Consider the following 16,925-nt stretch of genomic DNA (forward strand, 5'->3'; position numbering starts at 1 on the left):
CCTATGTATTTATGTGTATGTGTGTATGCATATATGTGTGTGTATGTATAAACTTTATAAAAACAATGCCATTTGACAATGTATCTGTCTTAAATCCTAGAAAAAGTAATTTGCTTTTAAAGTTGCAGTTGTACCTCATCTGTATTCCTTTGAAGGAGGAGAGAAAGGATAAAAAGAGTTTTCAAAGTGAAGGTACTACGCAGAACAAAGCAGATGCATAAATGTGTAAATACGTTATCAGAGGGCATGTTTCTCCTCCTCAGCTCTTCTGAAATCTACCTCTGCTTTTTCTCAGCAGGCAGCCAGTCACTTTCCATTTTGAAGGTCACAGGCAAGATGTTTACTGAGAGTTGGATCAATATCACTATAATCCATTCTGTTTGCAAAATATCATTTAAACATAGCCTAAAGCCTTTTCCCCCATCGTGTGCTACTCCTTGGTTTTTTGTGTGTTTGTTTTTAATAGATATTCTCAACCTCTTCATGAAGAGATAGCACTGCATAAATATTTAAAGCATCGGAATGTTGTCCAATATCTTGGATCCATTTCAGAGGATGGATACATTAAGATTTTTATGGAGCAGGTGCCAGGAGGTTTGTAATATTCTGAGCTTAATCTCTCAAAGAAACTAAAAGCAGTTGGGACCCTGAACTTAGTGAAAGCCAATGGATGTGCACTTAATGTGTTTGTGCACCGTATTTGGCTTTTCTGTTGAGACATTCATTACCAGTGGCATTCTTTGCTTGTGAAGAATGATTTGAAGTATACAGCTCCCAATCTGCTCTTTCCTTCCTGTAATAATTATAAATGTAGAGAAAATCAGGGAAAAACTATGTAGTATTTGGTGTCGAGTCCTCACACGTTATAAATCAGTAGAGATAGAGCTCTGATCTCCTTTTAGCCTGAGCAGCTAAATAACTGGAGCTTTTAAGATAGCTTCTGTTGAGTGCTAATACAGTTTGAGCAAACTGAATATGAAAAACCTGCTGCTTTCAAACAGTGCTTTTCCTTGAGGAATCGAAGACAGAATGGGTCTGCTTCTATTGCTCATAAATTACAGTTTTGTTCCTCTAACCTTTTCCATATTTAAGTCTCTCTCTTCTCCTACTCTAGGTTATACTCCCATCTCCCTTTTGTATATGGCAATAGAAGTCAGGATGAGCGTTGTCAGTTTTGTAACTTGCAAAACTAAAACAGAAAGAAGAAAAATCAGGCTTTCTATGGAAGATCCAGACACAAAAGTTCACAGATTAAATAAATGTATCTGGGGCATTAAAGATTGGGAAGATTTTTATTTTGAATTCTGGTGACCTTCTGATCAAAGAGCCTTAATTTTTACTTTTTTCTGTTGTTCTGTTTTTAGCTGAGACAGTGATATGTGTGACGTGCTGATATAATGAATTTAAATCAACACTTCCACTTGTTTTCGTACACTTGTTGAAAGCATCAGCTGCTGCTGCTTACCTGCCTTTTTTTCCCCTATTCGCATTTGCACAGTGGAGTGTGCTATGATTAGTTGCTAATGCCAGGGTGTTATTGAACCAATTCTGTTATTTTTTAACTCTGCAACTAGTGTTAAAAAGAGACCAGCTGTTCAGATTATGCAAGATTCTTTGACCAAACTTTGTTTTAGAAGGCTGTTGATGTAGGCTACAAATCCCTTTAACTGAATTTGTCTGGCATTAAACAGAATGACTGCACCTTGTTTATTATGAACAGAAAAAGACTGTCTTTATTTTGGCTTGTGATTAGAGAATTTGTATAATTTAAAAAAAAGATTAGACATATTGAAGGCAGGGAAATTGTAGATGACTAACCTCTTTCTCTGAACATCCATTAGTTCATTTCTTTAAGATTTTTCCATCTTTTCCTTTGGAATTTCCAGGACTACATCCCACATTTGCAAGGAAATAGTTTTTTGTTTCCTGTTTTTTTTTCTTTTTCCTTTTGTGTCTGAAGTAAATCAGCTTATTTGCTTGTGCATCTGGTTTACAAAGTATAGTATATTACATAATACAGTGTCATCTGTTGTGGTCTTTATGTCATGAAGGGCTAAATGTTGCTAGTCCTTATCTTAACTTGTTAGACTGTAGTGAGGGAGATACATATAGCCCTATTACAACATTTGTTCCTGTTGTGGAGATGGAAGCAAAGCTGGCAAAAAAGAAATGACCTGTCAGGAGCAGTGAGAAATGAGTTGCTTTGACTGAACTAGGAATAATTTGGTTTGATTATAAGTGCTGCATTTCTCCTGTGTTAGGATATTGTGCAAAAGATTAATCTGGCCTTAAATATTTAATATTAATCTTGGGATTTTGTTATCTTGATGTGCTTTCTTCTTAAATCACATAGGCAGCCTCTCGGCTCTTCTGAGGTCTAAGTGGGGGCCAATGAAAGAACCCACAATTAAATTTTACACCAAGCAGATTCTGGAAGGCCTTAAGTATCTCCATGAGAACCAGATTGTACACAGAGATATAAAGGTAAATTTTTCCTCTAGTGTTCTTGTGTCATTTGCTTTTCATTTTATTTGCTTCAGTTAGTTTTACTCTAACCTGAATTTTTAATAGAATTTCATGGAAGCTTAAAAATAAGGGAAGGAATACAACAATCCCTTGATGCTTCTGGAAAATTCGTTTGTAGAAATGTATATTACAAAGATAACCACAAATTTGTATAATACAACTTGTATTGAGGCTGGGATTTAGCATCTGCACTTACCTGTGTTCTCCTTTCCATCCCATGTCTTCTCTCATCAAAACTACAGGGGGATAACGTGTTGGTGAACACCTATAGTGGCGTGGTAAAGATATCTGATTTTGGTACTTCCAAACGGCTGGCAGGAATCAATCCGTGCACTGAAACGTTTACGGGTAAGACCAAAAGAATAGACATTTTTAAGGGTATTGTTAATATAGATTTTTCATTGTCATCTAGGGCTAGACCCATGATAGGTTTAGATGTGGAGCCAAGAGGCTCTTTAGATTGATGGGGAAAACAGGATTAGGTTTCTTTTATTCTCTGTAAAACTCTTATAAGTTCCTTTCTAGCACAAAGTAGTAAAAACTTGCAGCATTTGGGGAAAACATTTAATGAACAACAGCTGAAACTTCAGACTGTAAAATGGCAATATGGTGGCATAATTACTCAATTATTTTATCAATGGAAAAAATAGGTATGTTTTCCTTTGTTGCTTGACCATGTGCATAGACTGACAGCACAGATCGCAAGTCTCACATTGGCCTGCAGTTTAAGTATGGAAAAGGGTCCATAGTCATCAGTCATGTGGAACACGGAAGACATAACCTATGTTTAAAGGTTTCCCGTGACCTGGTGATGACTTTACATTTCCTCCTCTCTTAGAAAGGAGGCAGTGACCACAAAATCATGAAGATTCTGAAGTGATAAGTTTAAAAAAAAAAAAAAAAAAAAAAAAAAATTTAGAGTAAGTTGTTAGGAGAGGTTGTGAATTGGAAATTTGACCTCAAATTATCAACCAAATCTGAACAGAGCATTTGTTGTTTGACTCCTGAGATCAGCATCCCAGCAGGTGTAGGCATTTGAAATGAATCTGTTTTCTGCAAATTGTTTATGATTTTAATTAGAATCCAGTTATATTAGGAATCTTTTTAAGAGAATAAAATATGTGTTTTTTTGTACAACTTGGAATCATAAGTGCAACATTTGAATGCTTATAATGAAGCACTGCAAGAAAAAATCTCTTTGGTTGCAGCAGATAAGCTTGTAAATGAAGGTATGTCTGAACAGAGCTGGTTGCATCCTGCCTTCTGAAGCATTCCTTTAATGAGTCTCACTGTGTTTTTTAAAGTGTTCAACAAATAAATTTTAATGAGTTATCTTCCTTAAGTAGCTGGATGAATGCCCTTCAAATGCATACAGATATCCAGAAAAGAGTATTTTCAGTTTTTGCCATCAGCATCTGTCCTTGTCATTGTTGTTCGATGAGTTGTTATTAGAGATGGTTTAATGGAGAAATAGTATCTGAAGAAATGTCCCCATACAGTAATAAAAAAGGTAAATTTTTCCTTGTGCTCCTCTTCTTTGTTCTCTTGTGTGTTTGCTGTCCTGCTCGTGCCTTAGAGGTATAATTTACCATGACTAGAAATGTTTTACTTAAGTTCTCAGTTTGGATTTAAAATCAGTAGGAAGGGAGCGATTGCCTGGAAGGGCTTAACAATTCTCTTGCTATTTGTTTTGCTTCTTAACTCAGTACATAAACTGCAGATTTTAGGCGTTATGCAATACAATCAGGTGATTCAAGGGTCAGGCTTCCAGTGGCTTAAACATTATATCCATCCATTCAAGACTCTCAGCCTGAGGGCAAAGCTGTGGCTTGAACTGTAGTTCCACAATAGTTTAATGAATGTACTAATATCCAATGCCTTTATCTTCACCAGATATCCTCTGTTTTATTTTTCATAGCTTTACCACAGTGTAGGTTCGTTACATTCTTAATCAGAAAAATGATTTAAAGATACTGTAAAAGACCTGGTAGAAATCTGTGTGGGAAAAGGTACTGTAGTGGTTGAAACACAGAGAATGTTTATAGATCTCCTTTGCTGACGTGGACTGACTTCTTGTAAAGCCCTCTTGTCAGTTGTCTGACAGCATATGATTGGAGACCAGTGATTCCAGGTTGACCATCATTGTTTCATTTTTGTACTGTATTTTTTTCTCAGTTTTATAGCTAGTTATTACACTCAGACTGTCTGCAAGCAAACTTCAGGGGCATCCAGTTTTATCTGTTAACAGCCAACTGCAGGGTCTTATTTTGTCGATGTTCTAACTTGAGAAGTTTTAGTAGGTTTTTCTTTTCATCTTTTTGGTAACTCTGGTTGTCAGAAATTTCAAACACATCAAGAAGACTTCATTGAGTTACAATGTATGATGAGCTCCTTGATTTTTGTAGTCACAGTGCAATAATTTTATCTTGATTGCAGTCTCAATTGCCTTTATGTAAAACTTCAGATGAAAAAGAAAATTCTTTATCAACTTACATTTACCAAACCACTTGTATAACCTAACTTTTTGAAATTCCCAGTCACTATAGTGTGCAGAACCAATACTTCTTTTTGGTTATTCCTTGGTGGTACTGTTACAATTCCATTATTTTTACAGGACTTTATTCTTTGTTTAGAACAAAACAAAAACAAAACAAAACCAAACACCACTTTCATCTGCTTGCTAGGTTATTCTGTTTCCAAAAAAAAAAAAAAAGGGCAACAAAATACCTGAGCAGGATAATGGCTTTGACACACTGTTCATAGAGTTTTTTTTTAATTTGGGATGTCACGTTATTTACCCTGTGTAATTTTCACACCTTCTCATCACCATTACAGGTGTTTCTTGCAGATGTTGGATTTCTTTTTAAGCTACTGTTAAGTCCTTGTTGGCTGATTCTTGATGGTTTAATCTTGTTAAATCTTGCTTTGATTTGGACTCCTGCTTTGAAATGGAGAAGTGTTCCCAGGAACAAACAATCTGAAAGGAAAAACAGATTGCTCCTACATTGAAATAGAGATTTGAGAACTGCCAGTATGAAAAGAACTATTAAAGAAAAAATTTCTAATAGTTATTATCCTAAAAATATCTATCATTTAGTTTGTGTATTACAATGAATCTTAGTCTGCTAATGGTGAAGGACTGATGAAAATATGTTGTGAAAAACAAGTATGCTTGTCCCTTCTGCTTGCTCGGTTCCCTCACTTCCCTACTTGTAACACCTGTACCCACCAAACCATTTTGCTTTGCACTCTCAGCACTCCTCTTCTACTTTGTGGTCTAGAACTGTATTTTTTCCCCATGAGCTTCTTCTAGCTTTCTTCTCACTACCAGTAGACATCTTACCCTTTAGAATCTCATCTTCAGATCTTCTGTCTTTATCAGCAGAGGCATTCTGGCCTCTCCTTGAACTGCTCATTTCTTTGTTACAGGTGCTGTCCTTCACCCATGTTCTCATTATTCAAGTAAACATGAAAAATCGTTCTCATTAACAATATCTGTTACTCATGTTTTTCATGACCTCCTGTCTGCATAATCTTTACAATTTAGTGCCTGCAAAAAATATTTCATGTGATTTCACGTTCTAGGGAAGCATTTTGATTGTTGAGTATATTTTTAGCAGTTTAAAGTCTTGTATAAGAAAGAGGAAAGAGTTTATAGGAAAGATCTGAAATATAACTTTCTGTCTACTTCTCACTGCCAGTACTGGAAATCAAATCTTTTGGCTGTATGGGCTGCATTTGTCAATTTTTGTTGGATCGTTTAGTGGTGTGCTTATTCTATTTAGTAAAAATGAAGAATATGCACAAAACTTGACAAAACCTTTTGTCCTGACCAGGCACGTTGCAGTACATGGCTCCAGAAATCATTGACAAGGGACCACGAGGATATGGTGCACCAGCTGATATCTGGTCGCTAGGCTGTACCATGATTGAAATGGCAACAGGAAAGCCTCCATTTCATGAGCTAGGAGAGCCTCAAGCAGCAATGTTTAAAGTAAGTACATGGATTTTTACTATCTACTTGATGAATTTTCAAATTCTAATTTAATTTTTAAAATACGAATTCAGTTGGTAGTAACCTCTTGTTACTTTGGATTATTTTGTGCAAAGCCACAGTCCCATCTGTGTTCTTAATTCTGACTGAAGTACTCTCTTCTGCTCGAAGTTATACTGCTCTAGTGAGCAGTAATTTATTTTTGTGCTGGTAATAGATCATGACTCAGAGCAGCAACCTCAGAAATGAGTAAAAATATATGAAAACTAATATTCTCTGCCTTCTGTATTCTTCTGCTCTTGATTTCCCTATTGGCAACCACAGTCTCCATGATGACAGCTAATTTCTTAGTGCTCCTATAAGTCTTATTTTTTTTTTTAAGCCTTCCTCCAAGAGGATGTTTGCCTTCTCTTTCAAAGGCTCAGTCTTTGCAAGATAATAAGAAGGTATTGTAGAGGAGGGAGTCCAGAGCTTCTGGTATGTACTGAGGGACCCCTGCATCCTAAATCCTCTCAATCAAAGCTACCTCCTTGGTGAATTGTTGTCTCTACTACTTCATTTTTTTTTTTTTTAAAGCATATCTGTATGATAGTGGTGGCTTGATGGTTGGACTTGAGGTTTTTTCCAAACTTAATGATTCTGTGATTTGACACCTACATGAATAAACACTTGAAAATGCTCCAGAAAGTTTTGATAATAAATGTGCTTGAAAAACTCTGAAATGAATACTGTTATATGGCTTCTTCTGGTATGTTGTTGAAAGTCACAATGTGAGCATTGGTGTAATTCTTGCTGCAGCCATGTCAAAATAAAAAATAATTGTCAGTACATGTAGTGAACTGGGCTGCAATTCACCGTGCTTCATACTAGGCCTGTGAGTTGTCCCATGCCCCACAGCTAAAAGGCAAAGAAAAAGGAGGCTATGGTTTTTGATATTGTTTCAACTGTACAATGGACTGTCCTGGCTTTTGTTTAGTGTTGAGGGGTATAACCCTGCACTATGGTGCCATCAGCTTGTGATGCTGTCCAAGTTAAGCCAGCTGGGTGAGCCTGTCTCCAAGAGCACTCCAAGGAGTGGGCTGACCATGAGTTGGGCATTCTGAGAGGAGTGGTCACAGCCCAGTGAGCTGTTGGCTGTCTTCTCTCTGCCTAAAGCAGAAGTGATTGGTGATATGGTATTGCCATATTAGTATTTATAAAGAACTGTCCAGGGTTACAAATCAGATAAAAATGCTTCAACAGAATAGGTTGGTGTTCTGATATTGTATCTCCCCAATGGGAGACAACATAAATACATTGTGATTACATGTTGATTTATTTATTAAATACATTGATGTAATTGCAGAGGTTAGCAAGTTGCATACACTAAAATAAAGTTGCCTTCGATTTTTGCTCAATGCTGAGGTTTGAACTTGTTTAGCATACTGATTTGGAAGGCATAATGCATTATTAGCATTTTATCTTCTGCACTGTCATTCAAACACAGGCACCACTGCTCAGCACTTCTAGCTTCAGCTTTTTTGAAGACTTATTGCTGCTGTTAAGTGCGTAATGGTGCCAAAGTATGTTAATGCAGCTCTATAATGAGATTATTTAAATAACTATTCATTTTATCAAGCTGCTGGCACCTGCTTAGCTGCTGGGCTACCATCATCCCTTGTGTCACTGTCTTTCTGCTTGGTCACCAGAGCATGTTGTGTATAATGGTGCTGAGTCTGCAAGACAGACACACATTACACAGCTCTGATGTCAAGATGTTTAATGCCAGATCAGCATTGAAGAGTAAGAGGGCAGTGAATTAGATGGAACAATCGCAAGGGAGCAACTTGAAGTAGTGCATTTGTCATTACTTAAATTTTGGGGGGACCATCTCGGCAAACCTTTGGCCATCAGTTTTTCAGTTCCCTGACACTGAAAGGCTATGGAAGACATCTGACCCGAGTGCTGGGAGTGGTGAGAAAGTCAAGGTCATGAGCACTGGTGCAAAGAAATTTGGCAGCAGTAGGAGCAGAACAGGTGCAGGCCCCAGGCAGTGAGGCAGTCATGTTGGAGGAGGAAGTTATTCCTGATCCTGAGCACTGATGTGCTGCAGGATGTCAGCTGCTGAGAGAGATAGGGTGCACTGCCCCAGGAGGGATTTGTGGTAGTATGAGAAACAGCATTTGAAGCCCTTGGGATGATGTCCAGATCATGAGACTGTCTGAAGGTAGGTGTTTGGACACATCTTTACCTTGATGTCTGCGTAGCACAGTGGGTATTCAGGCCACATTTGCAGTGCAGTAAAACAGGATCAGAACCTCACTGTCACTTCACTGCTTTGCATTGGCATCTAGCTTGCTGCTTTTCCACTTCGAAGATATCATCTGTGAGAGTGTGCCGGCTCAAGCTAAGAAAACTTTGGCCCATGCTCTCCTTGCCACCTGGTTAAAATAATTTGTGTTTGTGTTTTACTTGCAGGTTGGGATGTTTAAGATTCATCCTGAAATTCCAGAATCGCTGTCTGCTGAAGCAAAAGCCTTTATTTTGCTTTGTTTTGAACCTGATCCCTGTAAGCGTGCTACAGCGTCTGATTTGCTCAGAGATTCTTTCCTGAAACAAGTCAACAAGGGCAAGAAAAGCAGAATCGCATTCAAGCCTTCAGGTATCAGCCAAATGCAGGTCAACATCATTAGTAAGGGTTATGTAAAAGATTGTGGTCATTAAGCACTTCCTTTTACTTGTGCCAAGAAATCAGCAGGAACTCAACAGCTGAAAGTATGTCTTATTTGTAATTAGACATGTTTAAATTTAACAATTTCCTCAAAATATGATGTCTTGCTTATTTTGTGTACTGTGTAATTACCTCCCAACCAAATTCTACCTTCTCCCACAAATAAATTACCAATTTACAAGAAGTTTAAATTAAAATGATGTTCTGTAAAGACTCCAAAGCCGTTCTGCATTTTAGATTCATAGTTTTGTACAGCTCAGAGATCTGGGCTTCATAGAGCTGGTCCTTGGCACCTGGAAATGGGTCTGTCAGGTGTTTCTGTTGACATTTGGTCAGCGTTGTCCAACCTGATACAGAACTTGAAAATTTGGCTCTGTTTGCTGAAGGGGGTTGTTAAGATTTATCCACCTAGCGTGCTTCCTCCTTCTTCCCCAGTGTATCAGCCGCGTTCTCAGTGATAAGAGAAACAACTGTAAGTATAGACTTATCAAATAAATCAGTGCTTGAAGGAACTGTCCATTTAAAAAATAAGAAAATCCAGTGATCTTACTTCTTGTATCTGCACATAGACATGCTCAGGTTTCCAGTGCAAACTGAATTGCTTCTCTTTTTGATCATTTTCCCCCATGGCAGAGAACTTTTGAAAGAAGAGGAATGGAATTCTAAAGGGGGCATGAGGGAGAAGTAGAAATTAATTTATTACATCTGGCTGAGCTGTTTTCAGAAAGGAAGTGGGCGTCTCTGTCCTGAGAGGCAGTGGGAGAAGAGAACTGCAGTCCCTGAAGCCAGACTGGGTTAGCGGAGAGCTGGGCTCTGATGGTGGGGCTCTTTAGGATAACCCAAGGAGCTGCTGCTGCAGGAGAGCACTGGGAGCAGCAGGAAGCAAGCTCAGTGTTGGCCATGGCAATGAGCATAGCAGACAAATGATACAAACACTGCATCCTGTTTGAGAGGAGGAAAGGCAGCAGCTGCAACTGAATGTGTGCATGGCTGCCCTGGAGCCAGAGAGAGCTGTGTTGGCTGCAACAGCCATCTCTATGGGGAGCTGTGGGCATGAAGCAGGCCACGGCCCTGCAGCTGCGACAGTTCATTTCATCTTCTCACCTTTTCCCTCAGTACCCATTTCCTGTCTTTTCCCACGTCTTTCCATCCTATCTGTCTTTTTTTTTCCTTTTCTTTCTGATAATAGAAGTAGCTCACATCAGATCTCAGCCTTGTACCCCTGGGACAGCAACTTTCAATTTTCTGAGAAGCCTTGAGCTCATTCTCACAGTTTGACATACCTTGTTTCATCTCTGTGACTGTTTAACCTCAGCCATTTGAACATCTGTCACGCACTATGGAGGATATCAGAGCTGTCTGAGGAACTTCCAGCTTCTTTCCTCCCCCTCTACCTCATTGCTTTCCTTCACCATCTGTAGTGACAAACATAACTTTTGTGATATTTTAGCTTTGTGCATGTGCAGACTCTGAGAGGCAGGACTTCTTTGGCTTTCCTATCACACAGATGCACAATAGCAATCAGGATTACAGCAAGCTCTTTGTAGGTTACTTTTTTTCTTCTTTCAAGATGAATTGGAATGGGACAAGAGCCTTCCTTCAGGTTGGACCTTAGAGAGGGAATCCTTACTGAGGGCAGAGGGAGATGCAGATGAGGATGATGCCGCGGGTGTTGGAGTGGGAACAGAGAAATGGAGTCACAGAATCATTAAGGTTGAAAAAGACCTCTAAGATCATGTAGCCCAACCACAAACCCATCACCATGATGCCCACCACATCCCTCAATGCCACAGAAATTTCCCAGTGAGGCAGGAGGGGCTGGGCCAGGGGGTGCTCCCCGCTGGGATCCGGCTGTGTTGGTGATTGGCCCTGTGCATTCAAGACAGGCTCCTCAAACAGCTGTATGTCACTGGTAGCCCTTTGTGAGAACAGCAACACAGGGGAGTGCACATCTGCATGCAAGAGTACCAAAATGGCATTCCTTTTTCTTCTTTTAAGCACTAAGAAGCTCTTCCTGCTTCTGTCTGCTTCATGTTCTGTGTTGTCTGCTCACAGATTACAATCGAAACGCATCCCTCCCACTGCCAGTCCACGGAGAACAGGCTGGCAGCAGCAGCAGCGAGCACGGCTCTGTTTCTCCAGACTCTGATGTACAGCATGATGTGTTTTTTGAGAGGCCAAAGAGATCCATTTCGGAGATTCAGACAAGGCATCCCATTGCCCATTTATTGAGGTAAAATGGTTGCTTTTCATTTGACACTTTTGAGGGCTGTGTGGATTTAATTCATGTTTTATTCTATTTGGGGGCATTTATTTCACGTGATGACTAGTTAAGCAGGTGTGTTAAATAGTGAGGCAGTTTGCAGGCAAGATACCAGTTAATTTAAGCATTATTTAACTAATGAACAGTTATTCTTTCTCTTTAAAGATTCCGTTTATTTATGTATCTTTTTTCCCCAGTGAATAAATGTTGGTCTCCCATTGAGTGATTCAGCAGTAGATGAACTGCCCCCTTCCAAGTACTCTCAAGAGAACATGAGAAAAGGGTAGCAGACAGCTTTGCTGATCAGAGAGCACAAACCAATGCTTTCAAATGAGTGTTCTACACTATGGGACCAGAAAACATAAACAGCAATCTCAGCCCAAAATTCTAAGCTTTCCTCCCCAAAACTGAGCCAGTGTTGGCTGATGATGGTGTCATTTCTCAGTAGAGTGACATCAGTGTTGTGCCACCACTGAGGTTTTCATCAGCTGAGGATACGAGTCCTCTTCTCTCTCAATCAGTGTTTAGCAGTGTGATCAATGTCCTGCTATAGTTTAACTCACTTTTGCACCTACCAATTACCCCTGCTCCCTACTGACAGAGCTGCCATGTGGGCAATTCTGAAGTCTCTTTTTTGTGGCCCTGTTGCTGATGCAGTGTGCCTGATGAGGGCCTGGCCCTGGAGGACAGAAGTTTCTCTCCTTCCAGTGAGGATAAGGATTGTGGTCTGTTCCTGCTACGGAAGGACAGTGAACGCCGGGCAATTCTATATAAAATTCTCAAGGAAGAACAGAATGAAGTTGCTTCAAATTTGCAGGACTGTATTGCACAGGTAATTTCATTTCAGCTCTTCTGTTCCTGCTTCAAAAGGAGAATGACAAGTCAAGTAGCCAGCATCACTCCTTTCCTAAAAACTCATAAATGAAGATGCCAACAGCGGTAAATTGATAGGACTTTACATTTCTGTAGCCCAGATTCACAGTGACACTTGCATTTGATGGCGTGTGAACTTCAGGGGGTTGAGCTGTTCCTTCTGAATACCTTTAACTGTGTTTAACTTTTGCTGTAGTCTGAATGGGTACCAGACATCACCTTTTGTGTGCTTCTGGGCTCCTGCTCTTTGGGCAGCTGTTGGTTGTTAGAGGACAGAGATTGGTGAGATGTGATTTTGGTGATTTTCTTTTCTTTCCTTTTTTTTTTAAGGACAAAATTATGAAATAGTTCACAGCCTTAACAGAGTCTAAAATGCGTATGTGACATCTCAATCAGAAGTAACAACAGTTTTAAATATTTTCCAGGATAAAGAAGGATTATTTAGTAAAGCACGTCCTACCTCAGTCCCCAGCTGTTCTGTAGCATTACTTTAATCATCTTTCAATTATTTCTGTAATACTTGCCCTTTTCCTTCTAATTACACAGGTGGCTGTTCTTACATGTACTGAAATGGCTTTAACTGTAGGGGGTATGGTCTGCAAATCAGAGAATGAACATTTGTGAGCTGTTGCTGTGTAATCGTAGAGCTTTTTCTGACTTACAATAGGTGGGTGCATAAACATCATGATTATATAATGTCTACGCAATTGCTTGGAAGTCCAGAGTTATTGTAGGGACACATCTACAAACACTTGGGTCTTTTACCAGCTCACTCTGCTGCTTTTATGGAGGAAAGCTGCCCTCTACAGTATGTTGGACAAATGTGTAAATATTATCTTGAACCTCTCTTTGTGACAGCCACGATAGCAGCAGGTGTGATTCAATTTTGGAAAATAGGAATTACTGATTAAAAAAAAACATAGACAAAGGGAGAAGATCAAGACTTTGCAGAATCAAAAGTTCTGTGGTGTCTGCTTGGGTGTGAAACATACAGGTGCAAACCTAGACACTACAAAAAAATTGTAACCTAGACACTAATACTACTAATTAGATACGACATTGGGATTTACTTGATAGGCTTTCATTATCTTTTCCCCAGAGCTCTGAAGAACTGCAGCTTTCAATGGCCCACATCAAGCAAATTATTGGGATTTTAAGGGACTTCATACACTCTCCTGAGCACAGAGTGATGGCTTCTACCATATCCAAATTGAAAATGGATCTGGACTTTGACAGCACTTCCATCAATCAGATTCATCTGGTGCTCTTTGGATTTCAGGATGCGGTGAGTTCCTTGCCTGGCTCAGAAGGAGAGGAATTCTTCTTGGACAGACCTCTCAGTGCGAGGGCTTGTTGCCTCCCACTCTTCCTCACCTCACCCCCTGTTCCTGTTCTTGCTGAACAGCCATCAGAAAAGCTGCAGAGGGGCACATGGAGCTGAAGCCCTAATGGGTTGTAGCCTCAGCTTCAGTGACATGAATCACAGAATCACAGACATGGGTGCTCCCATCCTGGCCATGAAGCTGAACACGGCTGAAGGGCTGCCTATGGGCTACCAGCAAGCTCTAAAGTTTGTTCTGCATCCTGCATTTGCTTTCTATTCACCTCCCATTGTATGGTACAGGGACATGAATGTCACGGTCTGGTTTGAGAGCTCTAGACTAAAACTGTCAAATTGGTTGTTTAGCCTTTCAAAAGTTGGGAGGGCTTTGGTGATTCTTACACTGAAAACTTCAACATATTACTGAAAAACAAGATTTTGTTTCCTAAGATGCAAGTAAATATTGTTTGGTGCAACTTAACTTACTTTTACTTGCTCATATATCTGCAGGTTAACAAAGTGTTAAGAAATCATTTAATAAGGCCCCACTGGATGTTTGCAATGGACAATATAATTCGCCGTGCAGTCCAAGCAGCGGTCACCATTCTTATTCCAGGTAAAACAATCCAGTTGTTAACTAACAGGAAAAGCTGATTGTGCATTTGTGTAGCAAATAGAACAGGCTTCTGTGTACTCCATCAGCATGTCATTACCCACATCCCCTGTGCTACTACATCAAAGGTATGGGATCAGAAAGAAGCATCGATTGTGAGGATTAATGCCACAGTTGCAGTACCAAAGCACACAATGGGTACCAGTGGCTCTACATCACTAGTCTGGTCCAAAGATGAAGCTTAGTCCAAGCTGGACCATTTGTAGTCGGAAAGAAAATGACTTTATACATTTGAATAGACATTTAGATAATATCCAAATGATTAATGTTGCTTGTCTAATCAGGTTATGTGTTCTGGCAAATGACTGCTCAGCTCTGGAACTGATGCAGTGGCAGTGCATTTACATGAGGAGAAATAGTCTTGGTCTATAGATGGGTAGGTAGTGGGAACAAGCTCCACCATCACCAAAAGGGAGGAGGTTAAAAGATGGTGGCCCGTCCAGGGGTAAGGCTTATCTGGAACTCCGAGCAGTTTTGTAACTCTGAAGTGCCAAACACCATTTCCAATATGAGAATGTTCTGAACTTACTGATAGTGAGCCCTTTCAGTCCAAATGTGCTGTGGCACTCCTTTTTAGCACTGATGTTGTAACATCCATGGTCCAGCTAATAAGGCTTTCCCTAGTCCTCTGTGCATCATGAAACAAGGCCTCAGCCTGAGCTGAGGCTCCTTCACCTGCAGTAGCAAAGAGCAAACTGCACTACCCCATGGAGATAAACCAGTCCAAATAAAATCTTACGATGTTTTGTTTTATCAGAACTTCGTGCTCACTTTGAGCCAGCATCAGAAACTGAGGGTGGCGACAAAGATTGCGATGAAGTGGAAGAGAGTTTCCGGCCCTCTGAACAAAATGGGACAGAGGATGCTGCTGTCACATCAGGAGTTAGCACCCTCAGTTCCGTGGTGTCACACGAGGCTCAGCAGCAGCTTAGCCTGGAACTGGGCAGACTAAAACAAGAGACTATAAGGTAACCCGTACACAACCATACACAAACACTATGTGTTTATTTCTAGGGCCTTTAAAAAGCTCTCAGACATGCTTCTTGCACTGACATGTACTTACCTGGTGACAAAGCACACCTGACAGCAACACAAATGGATTCAGAGGGCGCTGCAGCACCACTATGACAACTCAACAGCTTTCAGTACAACTTTCAATTCTGTCAATTCAATTTTTGTGTTGCAGTGTGTCCTGGTAGATTTCTACTGTTAAGCAATGATGCCTGTGTAACATCGTTTGTTTCTTTCCTACTGCCTTAGATGTCACCTCACCTAGTGACACCATCAGAGATGTTCTTGCAAGTTTTATGAAAATGGGGCAGTAGATACCAGAGGGACAATGTTCCTTCTTTCTCCTGCAGGGGATGGCCAGAATAGCTCATGAGATGTGGCAGGCTTATTAATGAGTGTATGCAGAGCTCATCAAAGCCCCTTTCCTACTATGTGAGTTATATTTGTACGTTGCTGCTGATACACCTTCTGTACGGATGCAAAGTAAATCACCACAGCGTTACACTGCCTTGCAGTAAATTATAAAGAAAGATAGAAACTGTGCCCAGAGAAACTGCTAAACACCAGGAAAAGAATTTACAACATATTTACTAAATTCTGCTGTAAAGATGAGGGCCTTAAAGTGCTACCACCAAGCTGAGAGTCAGGCAACAAAAAAGGAATCTTAAGATTTTTAGGTCATAAAGATATGTTACTTTAGAGCATCAAGTATCCCTTGTGTCAAGTCCCGTGGCAGTTGTTAAAAAATGTGGTTTTTTTTCAGTTGGATTTATTCTCAGTATGGTGGCTGTTTATCTCTCTTGTATGCTAACAGGCTTTTGGAAAAACTCGTTCAAAAGGAGAAGGAGTATCAGACACTCTTACAACGATCTTTGGAGCAAAAAACACAGGAACTGCACTTGCTTCAATTAAGACTTAAACCCGGAGGTATGAGAAGATACTAAGTGAGTACTTTGACAGTATGTATGTCCAAGTTCATGGGTTTGGTTAAAGCGTGATTTGGATCTTGTATTTGAAGCTTAAATAGTTTCAAAACCACCACTTTTTTTCCTAGTTTTGAGGTGTAATGACTTCTTATTATTTTTTCTGTTAAAGACTGGCAGTGGCCTGCATCAGCTTTAAAAGAGAATGCAGACCCAGAGCTCACAAACTGGCTGAAACAACAAGGGGCAGACCCAGATACCATTAGAAGGGTAAATATATATACATACCTTTAAAAAAAAAAAAAAAAAAAGTCAGCCCTTGTTAGCAGTTGGGTTTCAAAGGAGGAATACTTATTTACTTAAGAACAAATCTCCCTTTCAGTTTGCTGAAGAGGATTATACACTGAGTACTGTCCTTAATGACATCACGAAGGATGATTTGCGATGCCTTCAACTGCGGTAAGGAACTACATCTTAGGTCACTGCTGAGAGCTTAATTAATAAGAAAGGGGGGGAGGGGTAGATGTTATGATATTCTTATAGGCATGTTAATTTACTCTGGTCTTCTGTTAACGTGTGAACACTGACTGCCTCACTATAACAACATAACATAAACTATACAGTAAGTTAT

The 16,925-nt window shown here is 39.9% G+C and overlaps 1 protein-coding gene across 3 annotated transcripts in view; it reads left to right on the forward strand.

Moving 5' to 3' along the window:
- The window catches only part of MAP3K15 (mitogen-activated protein kinase kinase kinase 15), a 73,115-nt gene that overhangs the window by 54,660 nt on the left and 1,530 nt on the right, over positions 1–16,925 (forward strand). For 2 of the 3 annotated variants that reach the window (XM_048936482.1, XM_048936500.1), the window contains exons 16-28: positions 467–594; positions 2,354–2,484; positions 2,769–2,874; positions 6,363–6,520; positions 8,978–9,161; positions 11,286–11,463; positions 12,151–12,325; positions 13,466–13,651; positions 14,198–14,303; positions 15,118–15,328; positions 16,186–16,298; positions 16,467–16,564; positions 16,677–16,753. In XM_048936482.1, coding sequence (XP_048792439.1) covers positions 467–594; positions 2,354–2,484; positions 2,769–2,874; positions 6,363–6,520; positions 8,978–9,161; positions 11,286–11,463; positions 12,151–12,325; positions 13,466–13,651; positions 14,198–14,303; positions 15,118–15,328; positions 16,186–16,298; positions 16,467–16,564; positions 16,677–16,753 — 1,851 coding nt within the window. The remainder of the gene's footprint in view (positions 1–466; positions 595–2,353; positions 2,485–2,768; positions 2,875–6,362; positions 6,521–8,977; positions 9,162–11,285; positions 11,464–12,150; positions 12,326–13,465; positions 13,652–14,197; positions 14,304–15,117; positions 15,329–16,185; positions 16,299–16,466; positions 16,565–16,676; positions 16,754–16,925) is intronic. The other variant, XM_048936490.1, reaches the window with a different exon arrangement.

The sequence above is a fragment of the Lagopus muta genome, chromosome 1 (genome assembly GCF_023343835.1).
Source record: "Lagopus muta isolate bLagMut1 chromosome 1, bLagMut1 primary, whole genome shotgun sequence".
NCBI classification, from domain to species: Eukaryota; Metazoa; Chordata; class Aves; order Galliformes; family Phasianidae; genus Lagopus; species Lagopus muta.